The following is a 15387-nucleotide window of genomic DNA, read 5'->3' as shown; positions in this document are numbered from 1 at the left end:
ACATATTTTTTGTACTTCTGTTCATTGATTCCTTTAATTAACCAATGGTTACTGCCTTCAAAATACTATTTGGCAAACCTACAAAAGTAATAAAAAGTAAATAATAAACTAAAGTGATTTCTAGATCTAACTCTCTAAGATTCTAGAGATATTCAGAGGAAATCTACTGATTTTTTTCTCATTATGTATGATTAGTTGGCTGTGGCATAGACGCAAATTTCAGCATTTGCATTTAGAAATTAAAAGGCGTGAAATACTCAGTAGGACAACTGAAAGCTATTTTCCACTGAAATATTTATCCCCAAGTCTGGAATGGAGAATAAACTCAATATTCCAGAGAAGTGTCTATCTTACATATAATTGCACATGTATAGATTCCTTTGCATGCCAAATGACTGCACATATAGAGAGATTATGCACAGTGTGTGGCAACTAACATTTTAAGAGCAAATTAAAATAGATCATTTTTAATAAAACATTCTTGCATATGGTATTTCCCAACTTGGTAGGAGCTGCTTTAATTGACATTTTGAGACTATTAACATAGAGATCATATATTCCATTTCTATCTAATCCTCTATTATACCTATTCCAATATTTTGTGCAGGATGTACATTCAACTGGGTGCTAACATTCTGTGATCCTGTGATCCCAAATGACTTGATTTCCCTTTAAGTAAAATTGCCTTAAAAAAATTTCTGAAATTTACAGTGCTCTAATTGTTCTTAAATATCTAGAGTGTGGTGTGTTCATTGTCACTTTCCTTGTCACATGAACAAAATGGGAATGTACCACAACATGGCTGAAGCCATGGTTTCCACATGATATTATTCATAGAGAATTGTTGGGAAACAGGATGAAATGTTTTCTGATGCTCCCTGATTGCCTCTGTTAGTCTCTCAATCACAGTATGATAGAAGGGTTCCGTGTCAGGTGAAAGAGGGCTGCTCTCAGAGGGATCCCTTGAGAGATCAAATAGCAAAGGTGGGTCATGGTAAGTTACATGCTCCCCAGAACATGGGCAAACTCCTCTTCCATAGCAAGCTCCAGCTCCCTCTGGGTGAAAATTTGGAGTTATATAATGGGCCTTCCAGACTTTGTTACCTAGGATGAAAGAAAAACATCATATAGATGAGAGAGAAATCTATTGCCACATGCTGTTACGAAGCACTTTTTTTTTTATCTTTCCTTGGTGAATGGAAATTGTTTCTTATAGATAATGGAAAAAATATCATTAGTTACAAAGACTTTATGAGTACTGCTAAAGTATTAAGTTTGCTTATTAAATAATATGATAAGCTAAATGAACATAATTTTAACATAATTCCCATCTTTTCTAGTAAAATTTTTTTGATTCATCACATTTTGATTTTATATATTTAAATGAAATCACACTTTAAAAGTCACCTTGGTTCTTCCCCTTCAAAAAAAAAAGTATATTTAATTTCAAATTGTGATATACTTCAAGTTGCTCCTTATTTCCTACTGAACACTTTCTCTTAATTTTAAGCTTCAACACAATTACTAGTGGTATCTTTGCTGTGGCCTCTGAGTCTAAATAGTCAGATTTCCTTGTCTCCTATATTACAAGGGGGTAGGAATATGCATTTATTAAGTTCCTACTATGTACCAAGCACTGTGCTAAGCACTTTGTGAATCTCATTTGATAAATTAATTGATAATAATGACACTTCCTAAAGTAAGTAAGATTACATCCCTTTTCTAGTCCCTTTGGCTTATCTTTCCATTCATTTAGTCACTAAAATACAATGTTTATTTCACAGGATCACTGAATTTTACTATTGGAATGGACCTTACTGACCTTCAGAGATATTAAATGACTTGCCTATGATCACATAGCCAGTAAGTATCAAAGGTTGAATTTGAACCAACTTCTTAATACTTTTAATTTCTCTATCCTATCTAGGTGGTCTAAATATTATATAGTAGTTATGTGGCAACATATTTTTTGTGCTGTTCTGGAATCTTTTGATTTTTTCTTGTAATCAAAATATTTCTCATATGTCTCTCCACTTTCTGTTTATCTTTTTTTTTTAAAGGCAATCTCTCCCTTTCCATTAAGCATTTAATCTGTAACTCCATCCAACAGCTACTTTACCATATCAACTAGGTCTAACTTTCTTAAGATACAAATTCTTTGCCTTTTAAGGAGACAAAAAGAAAACCAAGCTTATATTCAGAAATTGAAAAAAAATGGTTTCACCCACTCTAGTCAGTATTCAAGCTAATCTATATTAAGAAGCTACCAAATGAGCCTTATCCCCATCTCTTCATTCTGTAGCTAAAGAAATAAATAGAATGTGCAAATTTATCTGTGTTATTAATCCATTAGAATTAATTCATATATTCTAAAGCAAATAAATGAGATGTCATTGTACTGAATGATTAACCAGAGAGAACTATAATTTGTTCTGGTGTTCAGTTCAAATGAATGAACCCATCTTATGCTGTTCTTTCTTTAGAAAATAGGGATGATTATATGAAGTTAAGCTACTGGGAATATGGAAATAAAAAACAAATAAATTGCATTTCAAGATAAATTTTGTTAATAGATTTAATTATCATAGTACTGTGTCTTTTTTTGATTTGACCACTTTACATTGGTTTTATAACTGAAACATAATTGATATAATATTATATCAAGTAATAATGTGCTAATAATGTTCATATAGTTGCTTGGTTAAGTCATATTCAATGGTGTATTTTATATTTTTATTGACTCTTTTTTGTTCAGGTATTTTATTTTATTTTTCCAAGTTTATTGATTTATTTTTTTCAGTTTTCAACAAGCACTTCCATAAGTTCCAAATTTTCTCCTTCTTCCTTTCTCCTCCCTCCCAAAGATGGCACACAATCTTATATGGGTTCTACACATACATTCCTATATAAACACATCTTCACATCAGGTGTGTTTCATAGAAAAATTAAAACAAATGGGAGAAATCATGAGAAAAACAAAACAACATAACAAAGGAGAAAATAGTCTGCTTCATTCTGTGTTCCAACTCCATAGTTCTTTCTCTAGATGACATTGTGTATCATGAGTCCTTTGTGAATGTTTTAGGTGCTTGCATTGCTGTGAAGGGCTAAGTCTATCAAAAACAGTCCTTGCACACTGACTGTTACTGCATATAATGATCTCCTGGCTCTGCTCACTTCATGTAGCATCAGTTCATATAAGTCTTTCCAGGTTTTTTTGAAGTCTGCCTGCTCGTCATTCTTATAATACAATATATTCCATTACATTCATATACCACAACTTGTTCAGCCATTCCCCAATTGATGAGCATCTCCTCAATTTCCCATTGTGGGCCCCCACTAAAAGAGCTGCTACCAATAGTTTTGAACTATTGGTTCATGGTTCCATTTCCCATTTTTGTGATCTCTTTGGGATACAGCCTTGGCAGTGGTACTTCTAGATCAAAAGGTATTCACATTTTTATACCCCTTTGGGCATAGTTCCAAATTGTTCTGCAGAATGACTGGATCAACTGACAGCTCCACCAACAATGAACTAGTGCTCCAACTCTCCCACATCTTTTCCAACATTTATTATTTTCCTGTTTGGTCATGATAGCCAATCTGATAGGTGTGGTGTGGTACCTCAAAGTTGTTTTGATCTCTATCTCTCTAATCAATAGTGATTTGGAGCATTTTTCATATGACTATAGATAGCTTTAATTTCTTCCTCTGAAAACTATCTATTCATGTCCTTTGATCATTTATCAATTGGAGAATGGCTTGTATTCTTGTAAATTTGACTCAGTTCTCTCTATATTTTAGAAATGAGGCCTTTATCAGAGACTTTTAAAAAAAATTCCCCCCCCCCCCCAGTTTTCTGCTTCCCTCCTAATATTGGTTACATTGGCTTAGTTTGTGCAAAAACTTTTCAATTTAATGTAATCAAAGTTATCCATTGTGCATTTCATAATGTTCTCTGTCTCCTGTTTGGTCATAAATTCCTCCATTCTCCATAAATCTGACAAATAAACTATTCCTTGTTCCCCTAATTTATTTATAGTATCAGCTTTTACACCTAGATTGCATACCCATTTGGACTTTACTCTAGTATACAGTGCCAGGCATTGGTCTATGACCAATTTCTACCACACTATTTTTCAGTTTTCCTAGTAGTTTTGTCAAACAGTGAATTCTTATCCCAAAAGCTGGGGTCCTTGGATATATCAAACAGTAGACTGCTTTAGTCATTGACTACTGTGTCTTGTGTACCTAACCTATTCCACTGATCTATACCTCTATTTCTTAGTCAGTGCCAAGAGGTTTGGATGATTGTTGCTTTATAATACAATTTAAAATCTGGTATGGTTAGTGTTTCTTTTCATTAATTCTCTTGATATTCTGGACCTTTTGTTCTTCCAGATGAATTTTGATATTATTTTTCTAGCTCTATAAAATAATTTTGGGTAGTTTGATTGGTATGGCACTGAATAAATAAATTAATTTAGATTAATTTATCATTTTTATGATATTAGCTCAGCCTATACATGGGCAACTGATGTTTTTCCAATTATTTAAATCTGACTTTATTTGTGTGGAAAAGTGTTTTGTAATTTTGTTCATATAGTCCCTCTGTTTATTTTGGCAAGTAGACTCCCAAATATTTCATAGTGTCTACAGTAACTTTAAATGGAATTTCTCTTTCTATCTCTTGCTGTTGGGTTTTGTTAGTAATATATAGAAATTCAGATGATTTATGTGGGTTTATTTTGTATCCTGCAACTTTGCTAATGTTGTTTATTATTTCAGGTAGTTTTTTCCTTGATTCCATAGGATTCTCTAAATATATCATCATATCATCTGCAAAGAATGACAACTTAGTTTCTTCTTTGCCTGCTCTAATTCTTTCTATTTCTTTTTCTTCTTTTATAGCTAAATCTTATTTATTGAATAACAGTTGTGATAATGGTGATAATGGACATCCTTGTTTCACCCCCAATCTTATTAGAAATGTATCTAGTTTATACCCATTGCATATAAGGCTTGTTGAGGATTTTAGGTAGATACTACTTATTATTTTAAGGGAGGCTCCATTTATTCCTACATTTCCCACTGTTTTCAGTAGGAATGGGTGTTATATTTTGTCAAAAACTTTTTCTGTGTCTATTGAGATAATTATATGGTTTCTCTTAGTTTTGTTTTTGATATGATAGAGTATGCTGATAGTTTTCCTAATATTGAACCAGTCTTGCATTCCTGGTATAAATTCTACCTGATCAAAGAGTATTTTTATTGACTCTCAAGAATTTGCAATATACTCTGTAGGCATAATATAGAAAGAAAAGAATATACATATTACTTGTTCTCTTGTTATCCATTAGGCTGGCTGGTTAGGTTGAAAATTCATATCATGGTTTAAAATGATGGAAGCACTATGTAGCCACTAATATTGAACTTAAGTGTTTTTATAGGCCCTGGCACATAGTAGATACTTAATACATGCATATTAGTCACTTAATAAAGGGAACTGTATCATGAAAACAAAGCACTATGAATTGCAGTACTGCATTAGAAGATACCCTCCACCAATGGCTCTCAAACTTTTTGGTTTCAGGACCCCTTTATACATTTAAAAATAGTTGAAGACAACAAAGGCCTTTTATTTGTGTGGGATACACACACATATGCATACAGGTTATGTATATATGTGTATGTATATATATGTATATGTATATACATATGTACATACATATGTACAGAAAGAAATATTTTAATTTCTAATATGCTAACATATTCAAAATTCTCTAATATACTACAATCCTCTGTATGCTATACTAGGCTGCCACTCAAACAACAGTTAAACTCTTCTCATAGTAACCTTTAATGATTAAGCCTTTATTAACAGCATTGTACTGGTTTGACCTAAGACAAGGAATTATAACTGCCTCAAAAATCAACTTACATGATCTTTTATTACCTAATTAGTTTCTACCTTCATGATATAGTTCCCTGTGTTATATCAACCAGTATACATGCATTAATTACCTATGTCCCAGGGACTAATATGTTAATATATTAGAAGTGAAAATATCTTAATATATTACAAGTATGTGCACACACATACAGAATACACTCATACATACATGTTGTATGTATACACATTGCATGTATGCATATATGCATGCGCACACATGCATGTATATATGTACATGCATATATACATATATATATATACTCTATCTCTCCATTTCTCTGTCTTTTTCTCTCTATCTCTGTCTCTTTCTCCATATATGTATCAAATGTATGTGTATGTTCGTCCTTCTTTGCCAAAGAAGACCATGCCATCAGAGAAATGATGACATGACTTGCACTTGACTTTGTTTTGAGTGAGGGAGGGCTGTGCAGGTCACCAGTCTCACTTCTCCTCCAGAGCTATCTGAATCCAGGGACCAGATATTCATCAGGATGACTGGAGATGACCCAGAATGAGGCAATTAGGGTTAAGTGACTTGCCCAAGGTCACACAGCTAGTGAGTGTCAAGTGTCTGAGGTGAGATTTGAACTCAGGTTCTCCTGACTCCTGCACTGGTGCTCTACCCACTGTACCACCTAGCTAACCTATGTATCAAGTAGGTGGTGTAGAGCATAGAGTACTAGACCTGGAATCAGAAACACTCATTTTCTTGAATCAAATCCGGCCTCAGAAACTTACCTGCTCTGTGACCCTGAGCGAGTCAATTAAACCCGTTTATCTCAGTTTTAAAATGAGCTGGAGATGAAAATGGCAAACCACTCCAGTATCTTTGCCAAGAAAATCCCAATGATGTTATGAAGAGTCACACTCTAATGAAATGACCAGCAAAAACAATACACACAGAAACAGACACAGACACAGTTACAGACACACACACACACACACACACACACACACACACACACACACACACAAGCCCTTTGAGGTCTTCAAACATTTTTCAGAGTGCAAAGGGACCCTGAAAACAAAAAATTTGAGAACAACTGGGACAGTTTCTTCCAGAGGGGAAACTCCCTCTACCAATGCAAACCAACTCATTAATGCAGTATACATGCACATATACATATATGTGTATTTATACTAAAACATCTTAATATTATTTTTAATATATATAATTTATTTTTCAGTTCTTAACATTCATTTCCACAAGAATTTGAATTCAAAAATTTTTCCCCATCTCTCCCCACCCTATCCTTCCTTCCTCCAGTCTGTCCTCCCTTCTATTACTCACCCTTCTTCCATTCCCTTTCCCCTCTGTTTTCCCATAGGGCAAAATAGATTTCTATACTCCATTGCCCGTATAGCTTAATTTCCAGTTGCATGCTAAAACAATTTTTAACATTCATTCTTAAAGCTTTTCCATATTCTCTCCCTCCTTCCCCACCCACTCTCATTGAGAAAACAAGCAATTCAATATAGGTCATACATGTGTAACAATGCAAAGCACTTCCATAATATTTACCATCTTAATATTATTATGAAAATAATTTTGATTTTGTGGACACCCTGAATGGATCCCAGTAGTCTCTGGACCATACTTTGAAAATTGCTGGGTTATATTCATGAAATCAGTTTCCCCTGTGAATTCCAACCTCAAAATTCTTTAAAATGTAACTGAAAGTGATATTTTATAAGATATAATTCATTTATCTATCAAAGTTTAAAGATGAAATTCCTATTCCTCTTATGAAAACACATGAACCAAAAAGAATCTAATCCTTTCTATGTTAAGTGAAATAATAAAGAAATGAATTAATTTTTATTGCTGGGAGAAAAGGTTCATACTCACTATCTTTTTGGTGCCACCGTGCTGCATGTAAGTGAATCCCACAGTAATGAAATAGGAAATGGTGTTTTGAGTGCTTAACAGTTCCTTGCAACAAAGGTATCAGGTTGTGGCCATCAATCACCCTGGTTATATACAAAGTAGGAAAGTCAAACAGTACTTCCTCTGGATCCAGTGCTACTTCAATATCTGCCATCTCAACCCAGGACAAAACTCAGAAAGTCCTGAACTGTCTAAATTTGGCCTCATTTGTTTAACACAGACTTTTTAAATTTACTGCAGCTGAATATGTTCTTGTAAATAACCCTTGAGTCTCCAGTATTCACTTTCATCTTTTCACTATGAAGGATTGCCAACAATAAAAGAGCTGAAGACGCAAAGTTAATACAAAAGCAAGTTAAGCTTGTGTGTTTATTTTTAAATAAGGCTTTTAAAAAAAAATTCATTCCTGAAAGATTCATACTTGAATTTAGGTAGTTTGTTCAGAATGAAAAAGCATAGAGTTTTTCTTCAATTTTTTTTCAATTGACTTGTTTTCTTTACAAACTGTACCCTAATAAAGATCTATACACATATACACACATAGATAGATAGATAGATAGATAGATAGATAGATAGAGAGATAGATATACATAGATAGATAGATATAGATATGCACATCTTGCTTGTCATTTAGTAAATATGTTTTCTCATTATCTTGGATGCAGAAAAGGTGAAGTTTCAGCAAATTTTTACTTTTATTACAATGTCATCTCAATGTGATAAAAATGTGCCATAAACCTATTCTGTGCAAGACTTTTTCGGTATTATATAAAGATTAAAAAACTAAAATTGTCATTGTTCTTCAAGCACTAACCAATCTAATGTTTAATCTGTGAATTCCTTTATGTTAAGAAAAGTCCAAAGCTAATTGCCACTGTGGAGGAAACAGAAAAACTAAACACATTTGTAATGATTTGTGACATGGGGACAAGATACTGCATTTGAAATAATTATATAGAATATTTTCAAAGATATAGAAACCTTAGAATATAAATAACTACCTTCCCAATGGTGCTATGTTATGACAAGTCAACATTACCAGTGTCTTCCCAAGTAAATGGTCTGTCAAAAGTATCACCTAATTTAATGCTACAGATTATAGATTCTTATCATTCAAAGATTACTACAATTCTTAAAAGCAAATGACTATAAATCATGTTAAATACATAGGAATAAAAAAAAAAACTTCTAAAATAAGCCAAGAGCCTTGTTTCTGTACCTGTCATAGGGCATTTTACCACCTCCTAGATGAATGACAGTTGGATAGATATCCATCAGACTTGTAGGCTCATCAATCACTTGACCTGCTGGTAATACCCCAGGCCATCGAAATATTCCTGGGACACGAATTCCACCTTCCCAGCCTCCCATGCCTTTGCCTCCTTCAATTTGAATGACAGAGTAAGAAGTTACCAAAACACGTTTATATCAACTTAAGCAAACACAATTTGAGGATGCATGATTGATTCTTAGACTAAAAAATCAAATCAAACACACTGTTACAAAAATCTATTATCCACATAAGTTGAACTAAAATAACACCTTCTCAGTGACCAACTATATTTTATTGCTTTGAATATAGCATGAGGAAAAGGCATTTGGCCATTATTCTTGACATTTAAAGTTTTTCTTCAATATCACTTTTAAGACATTAAAATTCTGTCAGTTCTATATTATCAGTTTGTATGGTACAAAAATAAAAATAAAATCAAAAAACATATGAAAACTTTGTCTTTGGGACATCCTGTATGATTTCTTTGAATGTCAGATTTACTTTTCAGATTTGCTAAAGGCAATCTTCAAAACAGTTTTAATTCTCTCAATTATATTCCCACTGATGGGAACAACCATGGGGAACAGACCATAAATAAGTTCTGTTGCAGGAGGATACCAATCAAAAATTACCCCAAATTTCAAAGTAGTTAATAGGTCAACTATGACTACAGATAAGCTCTCCTGTCTCCTGGTTAAGTGCCCCTTTCGCTACTTACCAGATATCACTAGAATAATTCTAATTTTTTTTACTACTACATTTTTGATCTCCTAAGGAAAGACTCATTGACACCTTTGTATATTCCATTTGATCCACCAAGCTGAACATTTCCTTCTCTAGCCTCCAAATGTCCTCCATGGTCTGAAGTGAAGTAAATGAATGTTGTGTTTTTCAAGCCTTCTTGTTCAATAGCATTAAGAATTTTACCTGTGAAAGAGAAATAAAGTTATACAAAAAAGCAAAATTGACAATCACATGATAGAAACAAGAAAACTTTAATTTGGGGTAAGTAGGTGGTGCAGTGGACAGAGTGCCTGGTCTGGAGTCTGGAAGACCTGAGTTCAAATCTTTCCTCTGATGCTTATTAGCTGTGTAGCCCTGGTCAAATCACTTAACTGTGTTCTCCTCACTTTCCTCATATGTTTATATAAGGTAGAGAAGAATATGGCAAGCTACTCCAGGATCTTTGCTAAGAAAACCCCAAATAGAGTCATGAAGAATCAGACATGACTGACCAAGAAGGCTCTATTTTCTGTCATTCCCTTGTAATAAGTAGGTATAATGAATCACATTAACCTTAGTGATCAGACTTGATTATTTTGATTCTGATTAGAATGATCTTTAAATTTCTATGAATTATTAAGTATCTAACTCTTGACACATAATTTTGTTTTATGCAAAAATGAAACTAGTCAGAGTCAATATAATAAAAAACAATATAGAAGCAGCATAGTTTTAAAAATATTGTATAAGAAGAGGGTATTGGAGTGAGGTGGAGCCAAGATGGTGGAGTAAAGCCAACATATTTTCCAAGCTCTCTCAACTCCTCTACAAAACCTTTAAAAAGCAAGTCAGTCTAAGCAGGAAAGTCAACATAATTTCATAGTGAGTCATTAGTCAAGCCCAGTACAATGGAGGAAGACAGAGAGGTCTGAGAAAAATGGTGTAAGGGCTGGCCAGGAGCACAATACAATGGAAGCAGTACTGATGGTAGGTTTTGGCAGTGGCAGCAGTGGTGGGCTGAACACATGATCTGAAAGAGATTGCAGGGGACCCCTGCCCTAGCAGTGTGTGCATGATCAGGGGCCATTTGGCAGCTTTGTTTACCATTACCAGGTTCTGGGTCACAATTCCAAGGCACAGAGAGGAGTGGTTGCAGTCACTAAGGGCCCTACCTGTATAAGCAACAGAGTTCAGATCAGTAGGGCAATGATCACATCTCTCCTCAAAACATACCACCTCGGAAACATGGAAAACATAGAAACCCTTCCCCCCCTCCCTGAACTAGCTGTGAAAATAACAGGGTGAAAAAATCTGAAGTAAGAAAATTATTCCTCCTCACTACAAGTGAGCAGAGTCCAACTCTAAGGTAAAATTGAAAGTCAAGAAATAGACTGGAAAAATGAATAAATAAACAGAAGAACTTAATCATAAAAAAGTTACTATGGTGATAAGGAAGCTCAAGATTCAAACTCAGAAGAAGACAATGATGTGACAGCATCTCCAAGCAAAGTCTCATAAAAAATTGCATATGGGACACATAGCACAAAAATAACTAGAAAAGATCAAGGAAGAGATAAAAAGAAGAGCAAAGAAAATTTAAAAAATCAAATGAGTGGTAGAAAAGCATGGGATAAGAAATGAGAGTTATGCAAAAAAATTATGGAAAGAGAATTAAAAGGTTAGTAAAAGAGTTTTAAAATTGCTGAAAAAATAACTCTTTAAAAATCAGAATTGACTAAATAGTAAAAGAGGCATAAAATTTCACTTAAGAAAATAACTGTAAAAACTAAACCTTATCAAGAGGAAATCAGTGAATTCTTAAAATAACAAGAAATCAAGAAATAATAAAACATAGCCTAATAATACTGATAAAAATAGAAGAGAATGTGAAATATTTAATAGTAAAAACAACTGACTTAGAACACAGACAAAGGAGACATAGTTTAAAAATTATTGGATTATGCAAAGCAAATTAAAAAAAAAACCTAGTTATCCTATGAAATTATGAAGGAAAACTGTTAAGATCTCTTAGAATCATAAAGCAAAGTAGAGATTGAAAGGCTCTATTAATCACCTCCTGATAGTAATACCAAAATGAAAATTCCCAGGACTATAACTGCCCAAATCCACAGCTCCCATGTCAAGGAGGAAATACCGTAAATAGGAAGAAAGGAAGAATTTCAATACTGTGAAGTGAATCAGGATTTCGAACCTTCACAATATAGAAGCAGAGGGCTTAGAATATTATATTCTGGAAGGCAAAGTATAGTAGTAATAGATTACAACTACAAATAACATACCCTCCAAAACTGAATGTGTACAGGGAGAAAAATAGACATTTAATGAAATAGAGGACTTTTAAGAATTCCTGATGAAAAGATGAGAGCTGAATAGAAAAGCTGACATTCAATCAAAAGGTTTAAGAGCAGCTTGAAAAGGCAAACATGAATGTGGAATCATAAAGGATTTAACAATGTTAAATTTCCTACATTCCCAAATGGGAAGATGATATGTGTAACTCCTAAGAATTTTATCATCATTAGGGCAGGTAGAAGATTGGTATGATCTCAAGAGAAAAATGGAAGGTTGGGAAAATAGAGAAGTAGTAAAAAAAAAAAAAAGGGTGATGGGGGAGGAGGCCAATAAGGAAGACTTTTTTTTTTTTTTTTTTTTTTTTTTTTTTACAATTGAGGAGCAAATGGAGGGGTGGGGTGGACAGTGTTTGAACATCACTTTCATTTGAAGTGGCTCAAGAAAGGAAGGCAAAATATATACTTCCTCCATCCTATATATATATATATATATATATATATATATATATATGATTGTGAATTGGATGGACTCAGCTATAAAATTGAGGATAAATAACAGAATTGATTGGAAAGCAGAATCGAAAAATATGTTCTTTACAAGAGACACATCTGAAACAGAAAGACACATAGAGTTAAAATAAGGGACTGGATGAGAATCCGTTATGCTTCAGCTAAAGTGAAAAACATAAGGGTTGCAATCATGATCTTAGACAAAGCAAAGCAAAAAAAAAAAAAAAAGACCTGATTAAAAGAGATAACCAGGAAAAGTATATTTTGTAAAATGGTAGCATTGGTAATGAATTAAAAATATCAATACTGAACATACATTCACCAAATGGCACAGCATCCAAATTCCTGAAGGAAAAGGTAAATGAGTTAGAAGAAATCAACAGTAAAATTTTAATATGGGTACTTCAATTTATCCCTCTCAAACCAAGATAAATTTAACCATAAAATAAACAAAAAAGAAATTAAAGAAGTGAATAGAATTTTAGAAAAGTTAGATATGCTAGACCTCTTAAGAATTTTGTGGTTGTTGTTGTTCAGTCATTTCAGTCATGTCTGAGTCTATATGACCCCATTTGCAATTTCCTTGGCAAATATACTGGAGTAGTTTGTCATTTCCTTCTTCAACTTATTTTCCATATAAGGAAACTGTGGAAAAGAAAGTTAAGTTACTTGGCCAGGGCCACACAATGGCCAGATTTGGCCATTTATTTGAACTCAGGAAGACGAGTCTTCCTAACTTCAGGCCTTGCACTAGCCATTGTATTATTTAGCTGCTGTTGATAATACTGGATGGGAAGGTTATACTTTTATCTCAGCTGTACATGGTACATTCACAAAAACTGACCACGCATTAGAGCATTAAAAATCTCATAAATTCAGAAAAGCAGAAAATTTGAACACACTCTTTTCAGATGATAATCAAATAAGAATTACATTTAAAAAAGGGTATTTGAAGTACAGATTATAAATGAATAGGAAATTAAATAATTTAATTCTAAAGAATGAGTGAGTCAAAGAACAAAACACAGAAACAATCAATAATTTTAGTAAAGATAATGACATCAAATGAGAATTATACCATAATGTGTAGGATGTGGATAAAGCCGTACTTAGGTGAGAATGTATATCTCTGAACACTTAAATCAATAAAAGAGAAAAAAAAGAGATAACCAAATTTGGCTTGCAACTAAGAAAAGACTTTGAAAAAGAACCATTTAAAAATCCTCAATTAAATACTAGAATAGAAAAAAATGAAAGACCAAGGAGAAATTTTAAAAATTGAAATAAAAAAAAAATACTGAAATAACAAAGAAAAGTAGGAGTGAGTTTTATGGAACAAAACAACAACACAGATAAACCTCTAATTTCTTTTAACAAAAAGAATAACAAAACCAAATTACTTTTCTCAAAAATGAAAAGAGGGAATGGACTACCAATGAAGAAGAAATTAAAGCAATTATTAGCAGCTTTTTTGTTCAGTTGCATGCCAATAAAAAGTGATCATCTAAATTAAATGAATATTTTTTCCAAATAAAATACCCAGGTTAATATATGAAGAAGTAGAATACTTAAATGACTCCAGCTTAGTAAAAAAAAATTGAACACACTATTAATGTGCTCCTGTAATGTTAATTAGAGATTTAAGGATCTTTCCACCCATTGATGGACCATTAAGGGAAGTTTGATTAGGGGAGAGGTACACATTGTGTTACTTTCTAATGAGGCCCTGGTTCTCAAGGGTTGTGATGCCCTCTGGCTCTGAAAAGTGTATAAATGCTCTGAGGTAAAGTTTTCCTTTGGGGCTTATGCATTGGAAGTATTTGTTTGGCCAGATGAGACTCTGGGTAGTCACCAAGGAGCTCCATTCTGACTTTGAAAACCCAGATGTTGGCGCTTCTCTCTCTGTCAACTATGTATGTATTGCATATGATCAGACAGTTGGAAGCCTTGTCTGTTGATTTTTATTTCTCTGTATTTTCTCTGAAGTTCAGGGTGTTGACTTTTCCCCCTGAACTAAGTGAAGGATATATGTGCTTGATTAAAGTGATGACCTCTCAAAAGTTGCCTTTCCTTTTAGAAAAGCAGATCTAAGAACTTGTATAGCACACCCTCCTGTGTATGTCAGGGTGCTTGCTTTTACAACTCTCTAAGAAAAAAACAAATAAACAAACCCAGGACTTGATGGAGTTACAAGTGAATTCTATCAAAAATTTAAATGACAATCCCAATGCTGAAAAAAAATTGGAAAATGATTCCTATCAAATTCCTTCTATGATACACATATGGCTTTGATATTTAAACCAGAGATAGAGAGAGAGAGAGAGAGAGAGAGAGAGAGAGAGAGAGAGAGAGAGAGAGAGAGAACAAAAACAGTGAAAGACAATGGACCAGTTTCCTTAATGAACATTTATGGAAGACATAAATAAAATACTAGCAAGAAGATTACAACAATATAATCACAAAAATCTTACACTTTGACTATGCTATTGTTATACCAGGAAGGCAGAGTTGGTTCAATATTAGAAAACTACAAGCATAATAGACCATATTTATAACAAAACCAACAAAATGTGTATGCTATATCAGTGGTTGCAGGAAAACCTTTTGACAAAATACAATATAGCTTCCTGTTAAAAACACCAGGAAGCATATAAATAAACGGAACTTTTCTGAATATGATAAATAGTATTTACCTAAAATCAAGAGCAAACATTATCTGCAATAAGGA

At 33.3% G+C, this 15387-nt stretch overlaps 1 protein-coding gene across 3 annotated transcripts in view; it reads right to left on the bottom strand.

Moving 5' to 3' along the window:
• Positions 1-276: 276 nt before the first annotated feature.
• The window catches only part of LOC140506859 (arylsulfatase D-like), a 34944-nt gene continuing 19833 nt past the window's right edge, over positions 277-15387 (bottom strand). For all 3 annotated transcript variants that reach the window (XM_072614474.1, XM_072614475.1, XM_072614476.1), the window contains exons 7-10: positions 9907-10041; positions 9061-9223; positions 7803-7924; positions 277-1104 (exon numbers count right to left, since the gene is read on the bottom strand). In XM_072614474.1, coding sequence (XP_072470575.1) covers positions 734-1104; positions 7803-7924; positions 9061-9223; positions 9907-10041 — 791 coding nt within the window. In that variant the 3' untranslated portion in view covers positions 277-733. The remainder of the gene's footprint in view (positions 1105-7802; positions 7925-9060; positions 9224-9906; positions 10042-15387) is intronic.

Source organism: Notamacropus eugenii, chromosome 5 (genome assembly GCF_028372415.1).
Source record: "Notamacropus eugenii isolate mMacEug1 chromosome 5, mMacEug1.pri_v2, whole genome shotgun sequence".
Taxonomy (NCBI): domain Eukaryota; kingdom Metazoa; phylum Chordata; class Mammalia; order Diprotodontia; family Macropodidae; genus Notamacropus; species Notamacropus eugenii.
Note: the sequence above shows the minus strand (reverse complement) of the source record. Positions and strands in the feature narration are given on the sequence as shown.